The 22,124-nt window shown below is 48.2% G+C and overlaps 1 protein-coding gene across 1 annotated transcript; it reads right to left on the reverse strand.

Moving 5' to 3' along the window:
• Positions 1-1,198: 1,198 nt before the first annotated feature.
• CCR9 (C-C motif chemokine receptor 9) lies at positions 1,199-3,545 on the reverse strand. The gene is made up of 2 exons (XM_044255298.1): positions 3,470-3,545; positions 1,199-2,275 (listed from the first exon to the last, which is right to left on the reverse strand). Exons 1-2 carry the CDS (start codon positions 3,488-3,490, stop codon positions 1,199-1,201), a joined length of 1,098 nt encoding a protein of 365 aa, XP_044111233.1. The 5' UTR covers positions 3,491-3,545.
• Positions 3,546-22,124: the final 18,579 nt, after the last annotated feature.

Consider the following 22,124-nt stretch of genomic DNA (forward strand, 5'->3'; position numbering starts at 1 on the left):
TTAATTTTAATTATTTTTAAATTTTTTTTTAAAGAATTTGTTTACTTGAGAGGGGAGAGCAGAGGGAGAGGGAGAGAGAGAATCCCAAGTGGACCTCCCCACCAAGCAGGGAGCCCCGTGTGGGCTTCGATCTCACCACCCTGAGTTCGTGACCTGAGCCGAAATCAAGAGTCAGATACTTAACTGACTGAGTCACCCAGGCGCCCCGAGTTAGCTTGAATTCATAAAAAGTGAAAAGAAAAAACAAAAACAAAACAAAACAAAACACAACCTGCAATCCAGATGGCTTTAAAGTGTTTCAGAGATTTTATTTCCTTATCCTGATCTGTTCTTCACACTCTAATGTGGCTACGGGACCTCTCACGGGGCACTTCTAAAATACAGAAATGACAAAGAAAGTGACCAGTAATGAGTATTTTACACAATCATCAAAAAGCACTTTTTCTGGTATATAAAACATTTTCACAGGTGAGATCGAAGTCACAAAGATAGAAAACACAAAGCAAAAGTGAGCTGCATTACTTTTTTTTTTTTTTTCCCAGCCTTGTGTCAGAGTTAGAAGACTTTGGACAGGTCAGCACTGTACAATAAGAAAAAGAAAAGCAGCGGGGAGGCAGATATCCTTCCAGCAAGCTCAGAAAAAAAGAGGCTCATGAAAACTAACTCGTTTTATAGGGAGGAGACAAAGCAGACCATCCTAGAAGCCACTCGGCAGAGTACGCCCAAGACAGAGCCAGAGCCGGTTCTGCCAACTTGGGCTCTCGGGGTCTCTCCGCAGGCTGAACCCACCCCTGTGACACGAGTGGACAAGCAGAGTCCTCGGGCAGGTCAACCCGGCAGGCAGGTGTGGAGTTACAGAAACCCTCCCGAGGTCAGCCGCATCAATGCTCCGTCAGGTGGCAAAAAGCCAGGGGGGGTCCGCGGGACCGGGTGTTAGTCCTCCTTTGAAAATTGCAGCCATTGTAGCCAAAAGCCAAGCAACAGTCTCAGTGGACAGCCAGTCAGTTTGGAAAACTCTGGCTTGGAAATTCTAACTAAAGTAATCGTACAAGTTTATCCCTTTCCGGGTTTGTCTTTATCCCCACTTCCTCCTTCTTCTTCTTCATTGGTTTCCCTCCAGTTGCACGTGGCTCAGGTGTATACCCCCATATTTCTCGTAATTTCCGAAAAGGGCCATGCATGTCGGAGCGGAGACCCCTCAGTAGGAGAGAGCACCAGAGGTCGTCTCCAGCAGCATGGATGATAGCTTCACACTTCCCTCTCTCCTCGTGAATGAGACCCACTGTGCCTGGCTGATGCAACCCAAGTTCTTCAGGGTCTTTATGAGATCCCGGCGGAATCTCTCACCCACAAAGACGTAGAGGACGGGGTTCAGGCAACTGTGGAAGAAGGCGATGGTTTGAGTGACCTGGAAGCAGATGTCAATGTTGATGGAAATGGCACAGTCGGAAATGAACATGGTGTAGGCATCGATGGTCTGCACCAACAGAATGCAGTTGTAGGGGAACTGAGACAGGACAAAGACCGTAAGGACTGTAATGGTCACCTTCAGGGCCTTGTGCTTGGAGGACTTCCTGGCTTGTAACAGAGTGTGAATGATGATGGTGTAACAGCACGCCATGACCACGAAAGGGAGGAAGAAGCCCAGGAGGACCTTCAGGGTCAAGACCGTGGACTTCACTCTGGTGCTCTGGTCGCTGGGGTAAACCATGGTGCAGATGGTAATGTCCAATTGCTTCCTGAGTTGACTGTACAGGATTTCTGGGATGCAGAGCATGGCTGCCACTATCCAGACGGTGAGGCAAATCATTTTGCTGTACAGGAGCCTTTTCTGCCTCCAGGTCTGGGCTCTCATGGCCTGAGCGATGGCGATGTACCGGTCCACGCTGATGCACATGATCAACAGCACGCAGCTGTAGAAGTTCATCTTGTACAAGCTGTTGACCACATTGCACAGGAAGGGCTGGAACCGCCACTGGTCGGCAGCGGCGATGGCCCAGAAGGGAAGGGTGATGAGAAAGAGAAGGTCGGCGATTGCCAGATTCAAGAGGAACATGTCGGTCATGGTCTTGACCCGTGTGCAGTACCAGTAGACAAGGATGACCAGACTGTTGCCCACGGCGCCCACGATGAACACAAGCCAGTACAAGGGGGGGAGGAAGTAGCTCGCAAACCGCCTGACGTGGCTTTTCTCACAGAAAGGGTTCTCAAAGTCATCATCCGTGGTAGACATGGAGTGGTAGCCGTAGTCGTCAGATACGTTAGAGAAGAAGGTCTGCAAGGAGATATCGGATACCGTTTGGTTAAGGACAAGCCTTTGGAAGATGGCGGGATGACAGAGGCATGGGCCACGTGGTCCTCTCCATCCCAAAAGTCTCTGTCTCATCATGGAAAGTAGGCATTTCTGAGAGCATCTGTCTGGATCACCCGACAGATTTATATATTCAATGAATGTTATCGTGCGCTGAGGCTATGTCAGGAGCTGTGTGCACCCTAACACCGCAGCCGCCGCTGAGTCAGACATGGCTCCCGCTTGTGGAACCCACATCCTAGCGAGGGCACACACAAGCAAACCAACAGTGACAGGACATGTGGCAAGTGCTCAGACCCCTTTAAGACCCATGATGGGCACAAAACTTTTACTAAACCCTGAATGATTCTGATTTCTCCTCTCCATTCCCTACTCCCAAGGGGTCCTCAGAGGCTCCTAAACTTTTCCAAGACCAGATTCCTCTGAGTCTTCTGAAAGCTATGTAGCCTCTGCTCATGAAGCACCAACACACACACACACACACACACTCTCTCTCTCTCTCTCTCTCTCTCACGCAGACTCACATCCATACCCTCTCCCATGCACACACATACATAAGCGCTGGTACAAGCAATGTCATTTTCAGGATCCTTTGCTCAAAATTTGGTAAGAATTTTAAGGCAGCAGAGCATGAAGTCAAGCAAATGGCCCTTCTAAGTATGGGCCCTGTACAGTTGTGCAGGTTGAGCACTCACATAGCATTCTTCGGTCTCTCTAAAGGCTCTGTCCTGTTAGGCAAGAAGCCTAACCAATGGGCTCACCAAGGGTTTTATTGGTTTTGTTTTTTTTTTTTTTAAACCAAATTATGGATCGTCCCTCAGCCTTGTTTGTCTCAATTTCAGAACAGACACATAGAAGCAAGCACATCTAGTTAAAGATCATAAACACTCTTACGTGTTAATAAAATTGCAAATAGCATTTTCCTCTCATTTCGCCACATACCCCCAAGCTCTTCTGGTTTTGCGTGTTTGCAGAGCCCTCTGTGCTGGCGTCAACGGCCCCTCCAGGGCACAGCTCAGCAGAGATCTCACCCAGGGAAACCACACAGAGAAATCGCTCCCCGCAGCAGTTTCCTTCCCACAAACCTCCTCCCGCCCGCCACAAACAGGCAAGACGACAATGTGTTTCAAGGAGCCCGAGGAATGTGGATGTACTCACTGTGAATTCTGTGGCCACCATGATGGATAAGAATCAAGCTCGCTTCTCCAAAGAGAGGACACAAATCAAAAAGGAGTCTGCCTTGCAAAAGAACGGCAATGAACACCTAAAGACGAAGACTGAATGTTAAATTCGTTTGTTCTTAAGAAAAAAAAAAAGAATCCCAAGCAAAAGTTGGAGTCCACCCGACATTGATGTCAAACCAAATATTCTCGATTTCAAAATGATCTTGGCCGTCAACATAGGAATAAGAGAGACCGCTCCCCTGAGAGCCCTTTGGGGCCTTAACGTTTTACAGCACGTCCTTTTCACATTAGTTCTTTTTCTCGTGATGTAGCTTCGTAATCATGCTCTGTTTTGCTAAATGTTCCACCCTTATTTTATCAACCAGGGGGCTCCTGAGGATCACGGGAGGGAGGTCAACTTGAGAACCATCTGGGCCCAGACTCTGCGGGATAACCGGGTGGCAAGGACACAGGAGACAAGGGCTGGGTCCCTCCCCCAGAGAGGTTCAGAGCCCTAGCACCTGCCTACATGCTCGATTTACAAACCCAGGATAAGGAAATGGGCTCTATTTTCTCCATCTCCTGACTCAAAGGAGGTCCCAGGGTTTGTTTAGCAAAGAAAACATAATTAGTTCCCTAACACAAAGGGCCTCCAAGCTGACTTAAATAAATCTTGGTTGTTGTTCGCATGTGCTTTGAAGCTCTGTAAACCCACCCCGATATGACTCAGGGAAGAGCAGCTTGCCTCTCTTCAAGGAAGGATCTCTCTACCTGAGCCAGGCATTTCTTTGTATGTCTTAAGCGAGTATATTCCAAAGAACCATGTCCAGCGTCACACCCTAAGTTTCTAGAAGAAAACAATTCCCCTTCATAGATCCAACCCTATCCTGTTGGTTTCCTTTCCAAAACACGACATCGTGACTCAGCCTCCTTTTCTGAAAGTATAGTGGTTTTCAGTACCTGACGTGTGATGCAACCACTTTGGAAAATCGTTTGTCAGGTTCTTAAAAAGTTAAACAAACGCTTACCGTGTGATCTAACCATCGAGTAACCATGTACTTACCTAAGAAAAATGCAAGCATGTGGCCACAAAAGACTGATATACACACTAGCAGCTTTATTTATAAGAGCCGTTACTGGAAACAACCCAAATGTCCGTCAAGTCTCGGGAAGGGATAAGCGAACATTGGCATGGCCACACAATGGAATCAGAATGAACAACGGATACACACAGCAACACGGACGGCTCTCAAAATAATGAGGCTGAGTAAAGAAGCCAGACCAAGGCAGCACATACTTTGTGATTCACTTACATTAATTCTAGAAAATGCAAAGCAATCTATCATGAGAGAACTCAGACCAGTGATTTCCTGGTAAGAGAGAGAAGAGGCAGGGGAGAGCGTGGGGGTGGGAGGTGCAAAGGCGCACAAGGAAGCCTTTCAGGGTGATGGAGATGTTCGCTGTGCTCATCGTGGGAAGGTTTCGTGGGCATATACATTAGTCAGGACTTACTTTCTGTACTTGGAATATGTGCCGTTTCTTTGTATTTGGACCCCAAAACAGTGGTTCAACTGAAGAAAGGAAAAACAGTGAAATCCTCATGAAAACTTTCTGGTTTTCTTCCCTCCCCAGAGTCCTCTCCTGCCTTTAGCAAGCGAGGAGGAAGGTGGCCCGAACTGGTTCCTTGCAACATTCTTGCCAGCAGTGTATGCCTTGGAGTGCCTTGTGCTATTTATTGGAATTGAGGGCTCAAGTGTTTTTATTTTATTTTATTAAACAGTGTTTTTATTTTATTTTATTTTTTTAGATTTTAGGGGCATCTGGGTGGCTCAGTCGGTTAAGAGTTGGCCATCTATTCAGGTCATGATCGTGGGGTCCTGGGATCGAGCCTGCATCAGGCTCCCTGCTCGGTGGGAAGCCTGCTTCTCCCTCTCCCACTTCCCCTGATTGTGTTCTCTCTCTCTGTCTGTCAAATAAATAAATAAAATCTTTAGAAAAATAAAAATAAAAAATAAAGATTTTATTTATTTATGAAAGGGAGAGCATGAACAGAGAGAAGGGGCAGAGGGAGAAGCAGGTTCCCTCCTGAGCAGAGAGCCCGATGCGGGGCTCGATCCCAGGACCCCACGATCATGACCTGAACTGAAGGCAGATGCTTAACCCACTGAGCCACCCAGGCGCCCCTGGACTCGTGTTTTTAACGCTTAGGTAACTTGTGTGTATACGCACGTGTATTATCTCCTGAGAGAACCCAAGAACAATGACACAACAGAATAAGCCGTCATTGCTCAGATCTTAGTTTCTAAATACCTTCTTCCACCAAAAGGAAGCAGACTCTAGAGAAATGTCTAATAACTCCAGAGCTGGGGCAGGAAAACTGCAAGATGAACCTGGAGCTGATTTATTTATTTATTTATTTATTTATTGCATCAAGAAGCAAGTGTTTGAAGGACCATGAGGGCTTGTCAAAAGGACATAGGTGCCAAACTTCTGGGCTCCCACTAGCCAAATCGAAGGTGATTTGGGCACCAAATTAACTAAAGCAATCATTCTAGCTCATTCAACTCTGTGAGGCTCCGGGAGTCCATACTGACGCAAATGAATGACAAAATAAATGAAGCGGAGAGAAAGCTCTTTTTAAGGTGCTAGCTATTAAATATAAAAGGAATCCTGGGATTGGAAACTCGCCAATGGTTGCTGAAATTAGTGGGTGGATGTTTGGATGGGAGCTGGGGTGTTGGCCGCATCTCAGAGGATAGCCCCTCCCCCAAATTTCACATCGTTCCGTTGATTTTACCATCCTCTTTTTGTTTCTGAATCATGCCCTTAAGAAGGAAAATCTCTCTCTCTCTCTCTTTTTTTTTAAATGCCCAGTTAAGTGTGGAAATTCCCAATTCAGCTCATGTAATTCTATTATAGGTTGGGAAACAGGAAGATGGGTTTTTTGAGACATTAGCCAGAAAACACTTTATATATTTCTAGTACTGGGTTCCTTTCTATCTGCATAAGAAGACTGAATGTTGGGCGCCTGAGTGGCTCAATTGGTTAAGTGACAGCTTTCATCTCAGGTCATGATCCTGGAGTCCCGGAATCAAGTCCTGCATCGGGCTCCCAGCTCCAAAGGGAGTCTGCTTCTCCCTCTGATTTTCTCCTTGCTTCATGCTCTCTCTCACTGTCTCTCTCTCTCAAATAAATAAATAAAATATTTTTAAAAAGAAGAAAGTAAAAAAAAAATTAAAAAAAGAAGAAGAAGACTGAATGTTAAGAAATAATATGGAAGAAAATAAACTCCCCAGGGGAAGAAAAAGTCGCATAAAGAAGAAAGAATGGCATTGGTTATAATTCGTTATAGCTAGTTAGTGGGGAGTATAAATCATGTGTCCCCATGCTCTCCAGCCTTTAAGGGCCAGCAAAAAAATGTCACCTCCTCAGTGAAGCCCTCTGAGGTTTCTCTGGTGACGGAAACAGAATGGTTGATATTTGCACCCCTCCTGCCCTCTTGCCCTTGCCCTGCACAACATTTTCAGAGGATAGAGCTATCTCTTGTCAAAATGTACAAGGCACAACAGCTCTTACTCAGCCCTTGACCTGGAAACATGACCTATTGTTATTCTCACAAAAGAATATAAAGATACACCTTGGGAGATGTGAGAAACAACCTTAACAACCAGCAGTTGGTAATGTTTTGATCTGTCCTTCAATAACACTCAAGTAGTCCATAACTAGAATGCACTAGACCTCACACTGATAAAGAGAGGTCACTAAGAGTATTAGGTAGCAATACAAAAGAGAAGACGATGTTGCAAGATCTTTTTTTTTTTTTTTTTTAATATATGTAACAGTTACACACTTCAGTGCTTATCAGTACTGAAACGTTTTCTGGAAGGAGATTGAACAATCATGACCAGTGAAAAGTGAGACTTTCTTTTTTTTTCCCTTCAGGTTTTGTAAACTATTTAAATATTTTACTTTGTGCATGAAATTTTATTTTAGGAACTATTGTAAAAATAACCTGTCACCTTTTTTTTTTTTTTTTTTAAAAGAAGCCCCAGTGTGCTTCCGTTCCCTACACCATACACCTGTTAGCCAAGCTCGGCCCCAGAAGGCCCTCACGGCCCTCTCCGTTTGGCCTGGAAGGTAGCCCCAATTAGTAGTTAAAAGTAATTAAATTCTTTGGGACACCTGGGTGGCTCAGTGGGTTAAAGCCTCTGCCTTTGGCTCAGGTCATGATCTCAGAGTCCTGGGATCAAGCCCTACATCGGGCTCTCTGCTCAGCGGGGAGCCTGCTTCCTCCTCTCTCTCTGCCTGCCTCTCTACCTACTTGCGATCTCTCCCTCTCTCTGTCAAATAAATAAAATCTTTTTTTAAAAAAAGTAATTAAATTCTCCATGGCTACTTTTTGCAACTTTGAGCTCCTACAGGAGCATTTGGGGAAGGCTTATCTTGCTGCCTCTCAATGTGTTTCGGGCTCATGGAAAATTTAGGGAAAGCCAAAAAGTGTAGAATCGAAGCATAGTCCTCCCTAGAGCCACCGTCAAAAGACACTGCCGAGGGCCCTTGAGCTAGAATTCCCCTCTCCCATCAGAATACACTTGGGAGATTTTACTGCACCAATTGCAAAATCTCCAGGCTCGCTTTCATTTTCTTGTCACCCCTGAGAAGGAGGCAAACACCCACATATGACAAAACATACTGAAAGCGGGCCCCTCTCGGGTCTGCTGGGAGGGCCCCAGCTTCTGGCTCAGCACTGCCTCAGTCTCTCCTCACCGTGCTCAGGATGGCCTCATTATGGAGCTACAACTGCTCAAATCTGAAAGGCCTGGACGCATCCTGCAGCATAATGGGCGCGGTGAGGGGAAGCATGACTTTCTGCATGTGGGACCTTAGCAAGAAGGAGCATGTCCTCACCGAGCCTAGATTTCCTTGACTTGCAAGGGTTTGTGGCAAGGAGCGAGTGCAATGCTCTTTGCAGAATGCAGAGGGCTACGGGAGAAGGAGGGAACATTCTTTGTCCCCCAGCTACTCCTTCAATGTGTCTTGACACCGGACACACCGGATCACCTCTTCCACTGAAACACCGTGTGAGACCTGATCCATGTCCTCAAGAAGCTGACATTCAAGTACAATGGATATGTCATCGCGGCAAATACCAGCAATGCTAAGTGCTACCAGTCGGTTTGGGAATCAGGAGGAGAAAGTCATGACGCCAGCGTGGGAGAAACCCAGGAGGGCTTCTTCGAGGAGGTGACATTTTTTTTGCTGACTCTTGAAGGCTGGAAAGGATCAGGATGTGCAATGAGGGGAGAGAACATTGCTCGAGGGCAGGGAAAGGTATGCACAAAGGCGTGAAAGTCAGAAAACAGATGTGTACAGGAGCTTTGATGGTAGTAGAAAGAACGGAGAGCTGTTAATTTACTAAAAAAAAAATAATAATAATAATAAGGAAAAAAAGTAACTCTGAGAAAAGTTAGGCTGGCATCCATTACCATCCAACTGTTATTTTTCTGTTCTCTGCTGTCCTTAAGTAATTGACGTGAAAATCATCCTGGAGGGGCTCCTGGGATGGGGTACACTGGGACGCTTGATCTCCAGGTCATGAGTTCAACCCCTGTGTTGGGTGTAGAGTTTCCTTGAGAAAAACATCACTATGGAGCCCAGCCCCCCTGGTCAACCGTCGTAGGTGAGCTGGATACAGACACTAATGTGAGTCAGGAACGTGGGTGTTGCTCTGATTTTTGTTCCCTTTGCTACACCGAGATTGAATCATCACCTGCATTTTTTGGTAGGCCTGGAAGCAGGGTCTCTGAGCTGTCTACCGGGCCGTCTGCAGGCCAAGCCTGGATCGGGTGCCCACCCTTGCCCTGTCGTGGGCGCCGCGCTGAGCAACCTATGAGCCCAGAGTCCTGGTGGGAGGTTTCAGAGCAGACAGATATGGAGAAAAGAGGCATCTAGCCTCAGGGGCTTATTCAGCAGGGGGAGGAGGAGATGGGCTCCAGCAGGTAGCGGCCGCCCCCAACGTCCAGCTCTGGGCTTGGCGACAGCTCACCTGCCACACTGGCCAGCTACAGAGCCTCGGCTGCCGGGAAACTGGAGAGGGTGCGTGGGTTGTAAAGGACAAAGCCATAGTCACTGAGGAGCCCTTAAAAATAAAGGAGATTTTGGGGCACCTGGGTGGCTCAGTGGGTTAAAGCCTCTGCCTTCAGCTCAGGTCATGGTCTCAGGGTCCTGGGATCGAGCCCCACATCAGGCTCTCTGCTCGGCAGGGAGCCTGCTTCCTCCTCTCTCTCTGCCTGCCTCTCTGCCTACTTGGGATCTCTCTGTCAAATAAATAAATAAAATCTTAAAAAAAAATAAAGGAGCTTTGCTTTTTTCTGATTCTAAAGGAGATTTTGTACATTTCATAACACACAAGCAGTAACAACAACCCCAGAGCAAATCAAGACCATGACAACAAAACTGCTCCAACAACCCTCTCTTGGGTTGGCTCTTGGTCACTCCCTGAGATGTATCCTTTTAGACATTTTCTCTGCAACATAACCTCACACACACACACACAGAGACACACACACAATGGGAAGGGAATCAGGCTGCACAAACGATTGTTGACCTGCTTTCTAGTTAACACTCTTTCCCAGCCCACTTTTGCCAATTAACATGGAGCTGTCATCAGACTTGCCAGCTGTGGGGTGTTCCATCATCTGGCTACACCACAGTTCACTTAACCTGTCACATCCTGGTGCAGACTTTGCTTGTTTCTAATTTCTCGCTGCTACAGAGAATGCCGCCCCAGACATCTTTCCATGGGGCAGACTCTTGGACCCAAGGCCTGTCTGGGGGCTTTACTTTCCTAGTCCTGACCCTCTTCTTGTCACCTGTCCCGAGTGCTGGCTTCTCCCTCCTGTAAGGTACAAATCACAGAACAGACTGCCTTGAATCTTTACTTCCCATGTGTGGGTGGGAAGGTATTTTATTACTCATCCTTGAAGCCTGGGCAAGCCACTACCTGATTCACCTTTGCCTCCCTGGAAGCTTCTAGCAAAGTGTCTGGTGCTCATGAACACTGGACAGATAAGCAAAAGCCATCGAGTCAATGCACAAGGGAGGGCACAGGAGACCTGGGAACATGCAGAGGAGAAGGGTGATACTCACTGCGGAGGGCAGCGGGCGAGGCTCCAGGAGAAGCTGGCCCCACCAGCTCCGTGTAGAGGAAGAAGGCTAGTCTGCTCTCTGCCTGGGATGAGGGACAAGGCTTCTGTGGGTTCTGTGCAGGCAACTTTGCAAAAACACTCTAAAGGAAGTCAGCTACCCCCGGCCTCTGTTGTCACGGGTGGGGTGACCCAGGAGGGTGGGGACGGGGAGTCACCAGCTGTAGCTCCAGCAATCAGCAGACCTGATGATTTGCAACCAGAAGTGAAAAACCAAGAACTGCTGGGCTAAGGGAAATCATCTTTTCTGAAGACTTGTCTATGGACGGGAGAGGCTAAGAACACAGTCTTTTCCTAGACAGCACAACTCCTTGTAGGGGAAGGGAGAAAAGAGGGGCTGTTGAGGGAGGGTGGTCAGCCTCGCCAGCTTGCTGGGCTTGGGCGGGGGGACGGGGTCTGGCCAGACCTGCCGGGGACCAGCACCCCTGCACGGCACATCACTGCATCACCCTTTCTGGCCTTGACAGCTTGACCCAAACCCACAGAGCCCTCCCACTGGACACAGACACAGTCGCTACTGGCCACAGGGACCTTTTCAAAATCAAACTAATTGAAATGTAACTAGTTCCTTGGTCGCAGCAGCTCCCCTGGAAAAGCTCAATGGCCCCGCGGGCTAGTGGCTTTGGCAGCAGGCAGCACGGGTCTCTGAAAATCCTACTGAATGACGCTCCTTTAGAAAGTCATGCGTGTGATGCCTGTCTAGGAAACCAGGGAGCATTGGCGGGGGGGGGGGTCACAGACCCCTTAAAGTTGGGGTCAGATACCGTAAGCTTTCATTTCGATGTGACTACCCTCCATCAGATACACGGACACCAACAACATTTCATCTGATTAACAATGGCTGTTTTGATGACATTTTTGTAAAAGCCTAAACATACGAAATGGTATGTTCTTAATGAGGCCTACAGATGAAGTTCTCCGGCCCCCAGCTCTGGTAGGCCTTCGATCACGACGTGGTGGTCCCCCTCCCAGGTCCCAGGGTCAGGGGCTGTGCCTGGCAATGGAGGGGCGCGTGGGGGGATAATCTTGGAGAAGAAGCTACAGCCGGTAACCTCTGCTAACAGAGAAAGACCCAAGTCAGTTCCTTGCTGTCATTACAAAGAAGACCTCTCTTTTATCTTTGTTCTGGGGGAAAATCACAGCAGCACTCTCGTGGAGACAGGTTTCCTTTCTCCAGTACGTTTGCTCATCCCGTGGGCTCACCGGAACAGCAGGGTGGCTGTCCCCTGATGCTTGACCCATCGGTCACCGTCCGTTCACACAGAGCACCGTGAGGCATCAGCAGCTCGGCCGACTGTCTCCATGGGAAAGGCCAACAAGCAGCACATACAAAAGTTACAGAATGAGCAGTAAGAATGAAAGCGCTGGTTGATTCAGCAGCCTTGAGGGGGCCGTGAATTCCCTGCTCTCGGCCCAGACTCGTTGAGTATTGGTGTCTAAAACGGTGCCCTAGCCAAGGGCTCTGGCCTTTCATTTCTCCCTCCACATTGGCAATTCTGGACAGAAAAAAAGAAGGGGCAACAGAGAGGAGAGATGCTCCCTGAACTGGTTTTTGGCCGTCCTCGGGCCATCGGGGAGCCATGGACCTGCTTCTCCCCGCCCCCCGCCCCGACCCCGGGGCTGGCCCGGGGCCTAGGAACGCTTTCAGGATGCTGAGACACGTGCTATGGGTGCGGGAGCCCCCAGCCAGGAAGACGCTCGGCTCCCACCTCCTCGGGACTCAAGCCATCACCTCAGCAGGTAAGGGCATCCCCGGGAGTGGGATGAGGCTGGCAGGACGAAGGGAAGTCAGGGAAGAAGAGAAGGATAAATGCACTGTCGTGGGGTGATGTCTTCCGCTGTGTGGTCCCTCGTGGTCCCGGTGAAGTAGGGACGCTCAGGCGGCACCAAGTTCTAGAACACCTGAGCCCCCTCCCCGGGGATGCGGAGAGGAACCTCGAGTCTGGGGAGGCAGGGAGACATGCAGAAGGGAAAAATGATTTTCTCCAAGGAGCCAAGAGCAACGTGATTTTTTTCGCTGTGGTGCAGTGTGGGTTCATTCCTCACGGGGAGGACCCCCGACTTCTGTCCCCTCGCCATGTGTCTCCGTGTGCAGGTAGAAGTCAGAGTTGGGTGTTTATGAGGTTATAGGCGTCCTCTGACAGAGGGCATGTCTCTGTGTTCTCACATGTGACGAAGGAGAGTTCTAGAGGGCAGGGCAGTATGTGTGTTTGTCCCCCCGGCGCCAGGGCCGACTGAGGGAGCCCCTGGGGCACGGATCCTGCTGCCCACAAGCTCTGCTGCCTGCAGCAGAGGAAGGACCCACATACCTCATTGCGGGGGCCAGTGGGAGAGCCACTTCTGGGTTCCCTCCTGTCCATCTCCCCCCCACTTCCACGTGTCTGACACAGTCTCTAGCAGAGAGGAAATGCGTTTTGCTTGCATCCTGTGCTTCCCAGATTCTCTGTGCTTAAACTGGAGTCGTAATCCTGACTCCTCCCCGAGCCTTCCATACAGAGTGGGACAGTTGTATTCCAAAAGCCCGGTGAGGTCTTTGGAGGCAAGCTTGCTAGATCTCTCCTTATCATCGACCAAGGAAAGCCTCACTAACTTGGGAAACACTAAGCATCTCGAAGGGGTTTGGTGGTGAGGGTCTGATCATTGCAGGTACAAGGAGCCTCAGGGCAAACTTCCAAGGGACAAAGTTGGTGATGACCCCTCTTTGTCCACTCATTCCATGAGGACAGGGACCGTGGGGTCTTGGCCACGGTTGCTGCCCAGCACACCATCCTAGGAGCTCACAAATCGTCTTTAATTTACTTTAATGGGAAAGACACACCCCCCGTCAGCGCTGGGGGTCCAGGATAGTGCCATCCAACAATAGAGCTTTCTACAGGGGTGGAAATGTTCTCCATCTGCACAGTTCAGTGGGCAGCCGCCAGCCACAAGGGGCGGATGAGGACCTAAACCGTAGTTCGTGGGACTGAGAAACTGATTTATTATATGGTATTTGTTGTCTTGCAACTGGTTTCAATTCACATGTAAATAACTACAGGTGGCTAGGGACCACAGAGTGACCCACACAGGTCTATGTTGTAGCTAGTATCTGTACCTTAGAATGGCTCATTCTGCTACAAGCTGGGGCAGCCGACCCAGGGCAGAGCCACTCTCCCCTCCCTGACCTCAGAGGGGCTTGAAGAAGGTGGAGGTCCCTCCTACCACAGCAGGCTTAAATCCAGCACAGGCTTGTGTCCCTCTGGTTTTCCAGGACACCTGTAGATTCTTTATGTTGCTGATGTTTGGAGACAGAGAGAGAAATGGCAGGCAGGAGTAGGGGACCCAGCAGCAGAAGCAAGGAGAGGGATGGGAGGGACACGGGACCCACGGGAGCCGGCAAATGATGGGCTGTTCCAGGAGCAGGGGCATCAAGATCATTTGGAGGCTCTGGAGACCTGGGGGCAGCTTTCTTAGAGGGGGCAAGTGAGAGGACGTGTCGGTTTCAGCGGATAGGGGATGCATGGGTCGTCCATGTCCGCAGCAGAAGTATAGATGCTCAAGGGCAGGTCATGGGTTCTCGGTGCAGCTGCCAAGCTCTTGCAGGACACAAGCTACGTTGAAGAGAAATAAAGGTCATCCACAACCCATGAGATTCAGTGCGCATAGCACGTGGATCGTGAGAACAGCTGCGAGCTTGGCGATTTTATTTGCCCCATCTATGAAAGATAGATTCTCCCCTCCCAACCCTGCCCCTCTCTGTCTCCTTGAAGATCTCACTGCAATCCTTCATCCAACACGGATTGGTCCAGTTCCGACGATCTGCTGGCTCTGATCGCAGAGGTAGGGATGGAGCAGGAAATAAGACAGACCATATTACATAACATTGCAGGGAATTAAAGAAGAGAGAGGTGACAAAGCGACTGAGAGACCTCTTGACACTGGGTGATTAGGAAGAGCTCACTAAGGAGGTGACTTTTTTTTTTTAAGATTTTATTTGAATTTGACTGATGGCTAGTGACGTTGCACATTTTTACATGTGTCTGTTAGCTGTTCATATGTGTTCTTTGGAGAAGTGTCTGTTCATGTCTTCTGCCCACTTTTTTTTTTAAAGATTTTTTATTTTATTTATTTGACAGAAAGAGAGATCACAAGTAGGCAGAGAGGCAGGCAGAGAATTGGGGGGGAGCATGGTCCCCGCTGAGCAGAGAGCCTGATGCGGGGCTCGATCCCAGGACCCTGAGATCACGACCTGAGATGAAGACGGAGGCTTAACCCACTGAGCCACCCAGGTGCCCCTTCTGCCCACTTTTTGACTGGATTATTTCTTTTTGGGTGTTGAGTTTGACAAGTTCTTTATAGATCTTGGATACCAGCCCTTTATCTGTAGTGTCATTTGCAAACATCTTCTCCCATTCTGTGAGTTGCCTCTTTTCTTTGTTTTTGTTGACTGTTTCCTTCTCAACATCATGAGCCATCAGGGAGATTCAAATCAAAACCACACTGAGATACCACCTTAAGCCAGTTAGAATGGCCCAAATTAACAAGACAGTAAACAACAAGAGTTGGTGAGGATGCGGAGAAAAGGGAACCCTCTCACACTGTTGGTAGGAGTGCCAGCTGGTGTAGCGACTCTGGAAAACAATGCGGAGGCTCCTCAAAAAGTTAAAAATAGAGCTACCCTATGACCCAGGAATTGCACTACTGGGTATTTACCCCAAATACACAGATGTCGTGAAAAGAAGGGGCACAAGCACCCCAATGTTCATAGCAGCAATGTCCACAATTGCCAAACTGTGGAAAGAGCCAAGATGCCCTTCAACACCGAATGGATAAAGAAGATGTGGTCCATATATACAATGAATATTATTCAGCCATCAGAAAGGATGAATACCTATAATTTACATCGACATAGATGGAACTGGAGGGGATTATGAAAAATGAAATAAGCCACTTAGAGAAAGAGAATTATCATATGGTTTCACTCACATATAGAACATAAGGAATAGTATGGAGGACATTAGGAGACGGAAGGGGAAAATGAAGGGGGTGTGGAATCAGAGAGGGAGGCAAACCACGAGAGACTATGGATTCCAGGAATCAAACTGAAGGTTTCAGAGGGGAAGGGGGTGGAGGGATGGGTCAGCCTGGTGATGGGTATTAAGGAGGGCACGGATTGCATGGAGCTCTGGATATTATATGCAAACAGTGAATCTTGGAACACTGCATCAAAAATTAATGATGGGCCGTCTGGTGACTAACATAACATTATAAAATAAAATAAAAATAAATAAATAAAACTCCTCTAAGACAGGTTAAGAAAAGATTTTATTTATTTATTTGAGAAAGAGAGAGCACAAGCAGGAGGGAGGGGCAGAGGGAGAGGGAGAAACAGGCTTCCTGCAGGGAGCCAATGTGGGGCTCGATCCCAGGACCCTGAGATCGTGACCTAAGCCGAAGGCAGACGCTTAACCCACTGAGCCCTCCAGGTGCCCAGGAGGTGTCATTTAAGATCCCACGATCTTAAATCCCAAGACCTTCCCACGAAAGTGAAGATTGGGGTGACCATTCCCAGCAGGGGGAACAGGTGGCAGGAAGAGCCTGAGGGGTCGGAGGATGAGAGGACCAGCCCGTTGGGGGACAGAGAGATGTGAGGGGCAGCCAGAGAAACAGGAAGTGCCCGACCGTGTGGGGACTTGAGGCCAGAGGCTGCCGTTTTGATCTGATGCCAGGCGCGATGGAAAGTCCCCAGAGGGATTCATGTAAACAAAACGACATGACCGAGGTTCTACTTCTAATAGATCATGGGCTGCCGCATGGGAAACTTCAGGAGAAACAGTAAAACCAGGTTTCTGGGCAGGCTCGCAGCATGAGTTCCCACTGGCCAGAAGCCTTCGAGCTTGGGCTTCCCCCTTCCCTGGGCCACCACAGGAGCCAGAGCTCGGCTCTGTCAACGCTCTCCTCTCTCCCACTTCTGCCTCTGGGAGGCGTGGGGTGAATTCAATGTGCCCACCTCCTCCCTCCCTCCCTCCCCACACCCCAGATGGAGGGAGGGCCCCTGCTAACTGCTGGGGAATCTTGGAAGTGAACCATGACAGTGATACAGTCCAACGCACTAACAGGATTTACACAGAGTTCCCACACATTCCGGTGTCCGCGCCGAAGCAGCCCCCACCACGATCAGAAGCCTGCACCCCGCGATACATTTGCTACAATCAATGAGCCTACACGGACACATTCTTATCCCCCACCTTAGGGTCCACTCCTGGTGTAGCACTCACTATGCATTTGGACAAATGCAGACTGTAATGACGCGTATGCACCATTGTCTCATCCTACAGAATCGTTCGCTGTCCTAAAAATCCTCTCTGCTCCCCGTGCCCCACCCCCCAGTGCATCCCTTCCTCCCCAACCCCCAACCCCTGGCAATCCCTTTTATTGTTTCCATTATTTGTCTCCCCCCTCCCCCCACCCCCCACCCTCCATCCCCCTCACCACCCCCCCCACTCCCCCGCTGTCTAGTCCTATGGTTGGAACCCTACCAGGTGTAGACTTTTCAGATTGGCTTCTCTCACTTAGTAAAATACATTAAAGTTTCTTCCTGCCTTTTTGTGGCTGGATGGCTCTTTTTTTTTCCTTCTTCTTTTTTAGCACTGAAAACTATTCCACCATCTGGATGGACCATCACTCATTTATCCACTCACCTATTAAACGACATCTTGGAAAAAAAAAAAAAACAAAACAAAACAAAAAAAAAACGACATCTTGGTTGCTTCCAAGTTTGGGCAATTATGAGAAAGGCTGTTATAAACATCATGTGCAGGTTTTTATGTGGGTGCAAGTGTTCAGCTCCTTTGGGTCAATACCAAGGAGCTCCATTGCTCCGTCAGGAGGTAAGAATATGTTTAGTTGGGTTTTTTCAAAAAGTCACCAAACTGTCTTCTGGAACGGCTGTACCACTTCGCATTCCCAACAGCGCTGAATGGGTCGTCCCGTCCGCCCAACAGACTAACCAGCACCCGGTGCCACCCATGTCCCAGATCTTATCTGCTCTGGTAGGTGCATAGTGATACCTTGTTGTTTGAATTTGCATTTTCCTGATGACATATGACACGGAGCATCTTCTCGTAGGATTGTTTGCCATCCGTCTCTCTTTTTCAGGGAGATGTCTGTTAAGGACTGTGGCCCCTATTTAAATCAGGTTATTTTCTTATTGGTGAGTTTTAAGAGTCCTGTGTATATTTTGGGTCATAGTCCTTTACCAGCTGGATCTCTGGCAAACATTTTCTCCCAGGTTGTGGCTTATTTTCTTTCTCTCAGCATCGTGTTTTGCAGAGTAGGAGTTGGTAACTTGAGTCCGTTCCCAGCTCTCGGATGGTTTCTTTCACGGTTTGGGTCTTTGGTGTTGTGTCTAAAAAGTCATCACCATGCCCAAGGTCACCTGGATTTACTCTTGTGTTGCCTTCTAGGAGTTCCAGAGTTTTGCATTTTACATTTTGATATGTGATCCATTTTGAGTTCATTTTTGTTAAAGGCGCAAGGTCTGGGTCTAGACTTGTTCATTCATCTTGTTTTGCACATGGATGCCCAGAGGTTGTTCTAGGAAAGATTGTCTCTGCTCCGTTGGATCTCCTTTGCCAAAGATGACTGTATTTATGGGGGTCGATCACCAGGCTCTCTATTCTGTTCCATTGATCTCTTTGCATATTCTTTTCACCAATATCACACCGTCTTGATGACCGGCAGGCTTTATATACATGGGGACTTTTTTGGGTGACCCTAAAAATGAGACCATTGAACTTCTCACGTCTTCTTTTCCTGTAAGAAATGTAAACAAAAATGGACCCCCACCCCACAGCCTCATTCTATCCCTTGTCCTCCCCACGATGCGGACCCTCGCCCTGTGCCTGACCCCATGCCGCACTGATACTTGTTAATTCTTTTTTTTCACAAGCTGAAAGTTCAAAATGGCTGTTGTTTTTAAAAAGTCAGAAAATTTCCACGGCATTAAAATAGCTGTGTCAAAATGTCCTCAGTTTCAAAATGGCCACATCAAAACAACCACATCAGAGGCTCACGTCCCTATAATGGAGCCCAAAGTAGAGCTTCTGGGGAGGTTGGGGGAGGGGCAGTTGACCCCGAGGCCTCCGGGCTCCTGTTTTCTTCTCAGGCGCACACTGGCCCAGCACACAGGGGCCGACTCAGCTTCTACCAGCCGGATGCAGGGAATCACGAATTAAGACGCCGTCCCGGGGCCTCAAATTGCTCACAGGGTTCCATCTAAGAAATAATCATCCAGTTTTCAATATTAACCATGTTTAGAAAAATATACCCCAAAACAACATGGTCGAGTCCCATGACCCACGGTGCGCGTAGGTCTTCAGCAAAAGGCGCAACTGGTGACAAAACAGACAAAGCAGCATATTGAAGGTTGGGAGGGGTGGGGTCCTGCGGGAGAGAAGATTCTGAGGGGCCCTAAAGGAGAGAAGGTTCTCAGGAGTCCTGCAGGGGAGAAATTTGCTTGATATTTTTTAAACTTGGAATTTGTTTTTCCATGGTGTTAAACATTTTATTCAATATATCTCAAGCTGCAAGAGTTTGGGACCCCTCTTCTTGTCCCCTTTTCTGACACGTATTGATAAAGACTTTTCTCCCTATATTCCAAGTGATAGAAGAAGGCCACATCTGCTGTCCCGCATCCAGGGAGCTATGAGGAGAGGCTGGAGGACAGGTCTCCTTCTACTCCTAAGTCCCAACACTACCTACCACTACTAAGATGACCCCTTCTTCCTTCCTGTTGCCCTCAAAGATTTCACTCATTTCTCTTTCCTTTTCAAGGCTCCTACTACCTACATAATTTCTAGAACCCCCACCCCCACCTCTGGGGGTGGCCAAGAAAGAGAGTGAAAGGTCCACACTCGGCAGAAGAGGGCTGGGGTGACAGCTGCTTACTGTATGTCTCAGGCAAGTTCTTCCCTTATCTGTAAAATGTAGCAATCGCAGTCTCTCAGAGGGTTGTGTCAGGGCCAAAAGAGCTAACACGGGCAAGAACCTGGCACCTGGTCGGAGCTCATGAGCAGGGTTTGCTGTTGGAGGGTGTCCTCACAGAGTTACGGTTGTATCTGGGAATGTCCAACGTTACATGTACTGCATGGTCTGTGTCCCAGAGCCTCAGTTTACTCTTTTGTAAAAGAGGACGTTAATATCTATGCCCTATGGTTGCCTGGCATTCTGCGGGTACCGGAGCAACAGTGCTCATTCTTCTGTTAAAAGACTTCATTTCTCAACGTTACAGAGAAATCCAATCAATGACAATGCAAGAACATGACTCTAATTCAGGAGAATTAGCAGACTTGCTTGCTTTGTTCTCTCACCCTGAGCTTCCGTCTTCCCCCACTCCCCTTCACCCATTGTGCCCAACCCCCCCTTCCCCCATGGCAACTATCAATTTGTTCTCTGTACTTATGGGTCTATTTCTGCCTCCTGTTTGTTTGTTTTTCTGGCTCACCTTTCTTCTTCTTCTTTTTTTTTTTTTAAAGATTATTTATTTATTTATTTGACAGACAGAGATTACAAGTAGGCAGAGAGGCAGGCAGAGAGACAGGAGGAAGCAGGCTCCCTGCTGAGCAGAGAGCCCGATGTGGGGCTTGATCCCAGGACCCTGGGATCATGACCTGAGCCGAAGGCAGAGGCTTTAACCCACTGAGCCACTCAGGCGCTCCTCACCTTTCTTCTTATGGTTCCAAAGTCTCTCAGGGCTTTCTCAGGACCTTCTCTCCTGTTCCTGAGGGAGAACAGCTCAGGCTTCCTCCTGACTGTGATCCCCACTCTGCTCCAGGGAAAGAGAAAGTAAATAAATGTCCTGAGTGCCTAGTTTGTGCAGGAGCTTTACAAACATCATCCCATTAAGTATCACAGTAATTCTACAAGATAGAGTGTGTCCTTTCTAAAGATGGGGAAGTGGAGTCTTTGAGCAGCTAGCAGAACTCCCCAAGAAGTGCTCTGAAGGAAATAAACAAGGTGTATCAGTTGGCTATTGCTGCCTAACAAACAACTCCATGATGATTATTATTTATCTCCTGATTCTAGAAGTTGCAGTTTCAACTGGGCTCAGCTGAGCAGTTCTGGTCTCAACCAACCACAGCCAACGTCAGCTGGGGCTGCTCATATATCTGTGTTCGCAAACAAGTCGAACAAGTTGACCGGGGTTGGCTGTGCACAACGGCCTTTGTGCTCACCCACGTGGTCCCCCATTCTCCGGCCGGCCAGCCTGGGTCTGGACACATGGTGAGGATGAGGTCCTAAGAGAGAGTGTAGACATGCACAAGACCTCTCGAGATCTGGGTTCAGAGCTGGCCATGGCCACTTCTGCCCACATCCTAATGGTCAAAGCAAGTCATAAGTTTAGCCCAGATTCAGGCAATGGGGAAATCAACTCCACCTCTCCATGTGGAGAGCTGCCAAGTCCACTTCAAAGGGTATGGATAAAGGGAAACTATTAACTGGGGACTCCAGGTAGTGACATTTATGTCGAAGTATGAAAAGAAGAGCCATTCCAAGACAAAGGGAGACGCTCCCTCTAGGAAAAAGTTATTATAAAAGATACAAACGCTATCACCAAATATCTATATCCCATACGCGAACCTGTTAGATAGACATATATCAAATGAAGGACTTAACAGCCAGCACACAGATGAGCAGCACAGCACAAACACAGCATCAACACGCTCACTCCTTCACCTCCCCCCACCGCCACATGGATGCTGACAACCAGAAAGTTTTTCCGGTGGCTGTTATTTTCATGAATTCGTTTTGGTTCCATAGAGAACAATGTCTCTTAAAAGAGGGACATGAAAGAGAGGAGGAAGCAAAAGGTGGTAAACCATTGGTAAATTCTTGATGCGCAGTAAACCATTGGTAAATTCTTATAGTGGTCACTGTCTATCACATGAGACAAAGCAAATACCAAGTAATTAACGTAAGACGGAATAAGAAAACACCATGAGGCATACACATGTATGTTTATACACATGTATGTATAGAAGTATACTAGTGTGTGTGCCTGAACTGGTGCACATGCAGATGAACAATGGAGGACTAAGGGAGTTCAAGAAAAGCAGAGAGAGACGTCTCTACTGATGGGGGTAAAGAAGCTAAATAGCTGTAGAAAGTTGTGTTACCATTGAGCGATGAGTTGCACGTAGATTTTAGGTGAAGGGATGATTTCCTAAGAGTGAACGGCTTGAGGGGCTGCTCCGGAGCAGAAAGGGATTGTTTTTAGATTTAGGGAAAAATTAAAGTGAGTAGAGGCAGGGAAGTCTTCCAGAGAAAAGGGGACTTCATAGAATATCTGCTCTGGTGAGCTTTTGGAGGAGAAACAGAAGATTATTATGAGCAAGACATTGTAAGAAGAAAAGAAAGACAGTTCAAAACTCTGGGTAAAACAGAGGGCTTTGTAAGAAATGAACTGCG

This window comes from Neovison vison, chromosome 6 (genome assembly GCF_020171115.1).
Source record: "Neovison vison isolate M4711 chromosome 6, ASM_NN_V1, whole genome shotgun sequence".
Taxonomy (NCBI): domain Eukaryota; kingdom Metazoa; phylum Chordata; class Mammalia; order Carnivora; family Mustelidae; genus Neogale; species Neogale vison.

Coding starts and splice junctions, on each gene's coding strand:
- CCR9 (XM_044255298.1), bottom strand. CDS start 3,490: ATGGTGGCCACAGAATTCACA. Junction 2,276..3,469: donor TGGTGGCCACAGAATTCACA/GTGAGTACATCC, acceptor ATCTCCTTGCAG/ACCTTCTTCTCTAACGTATC.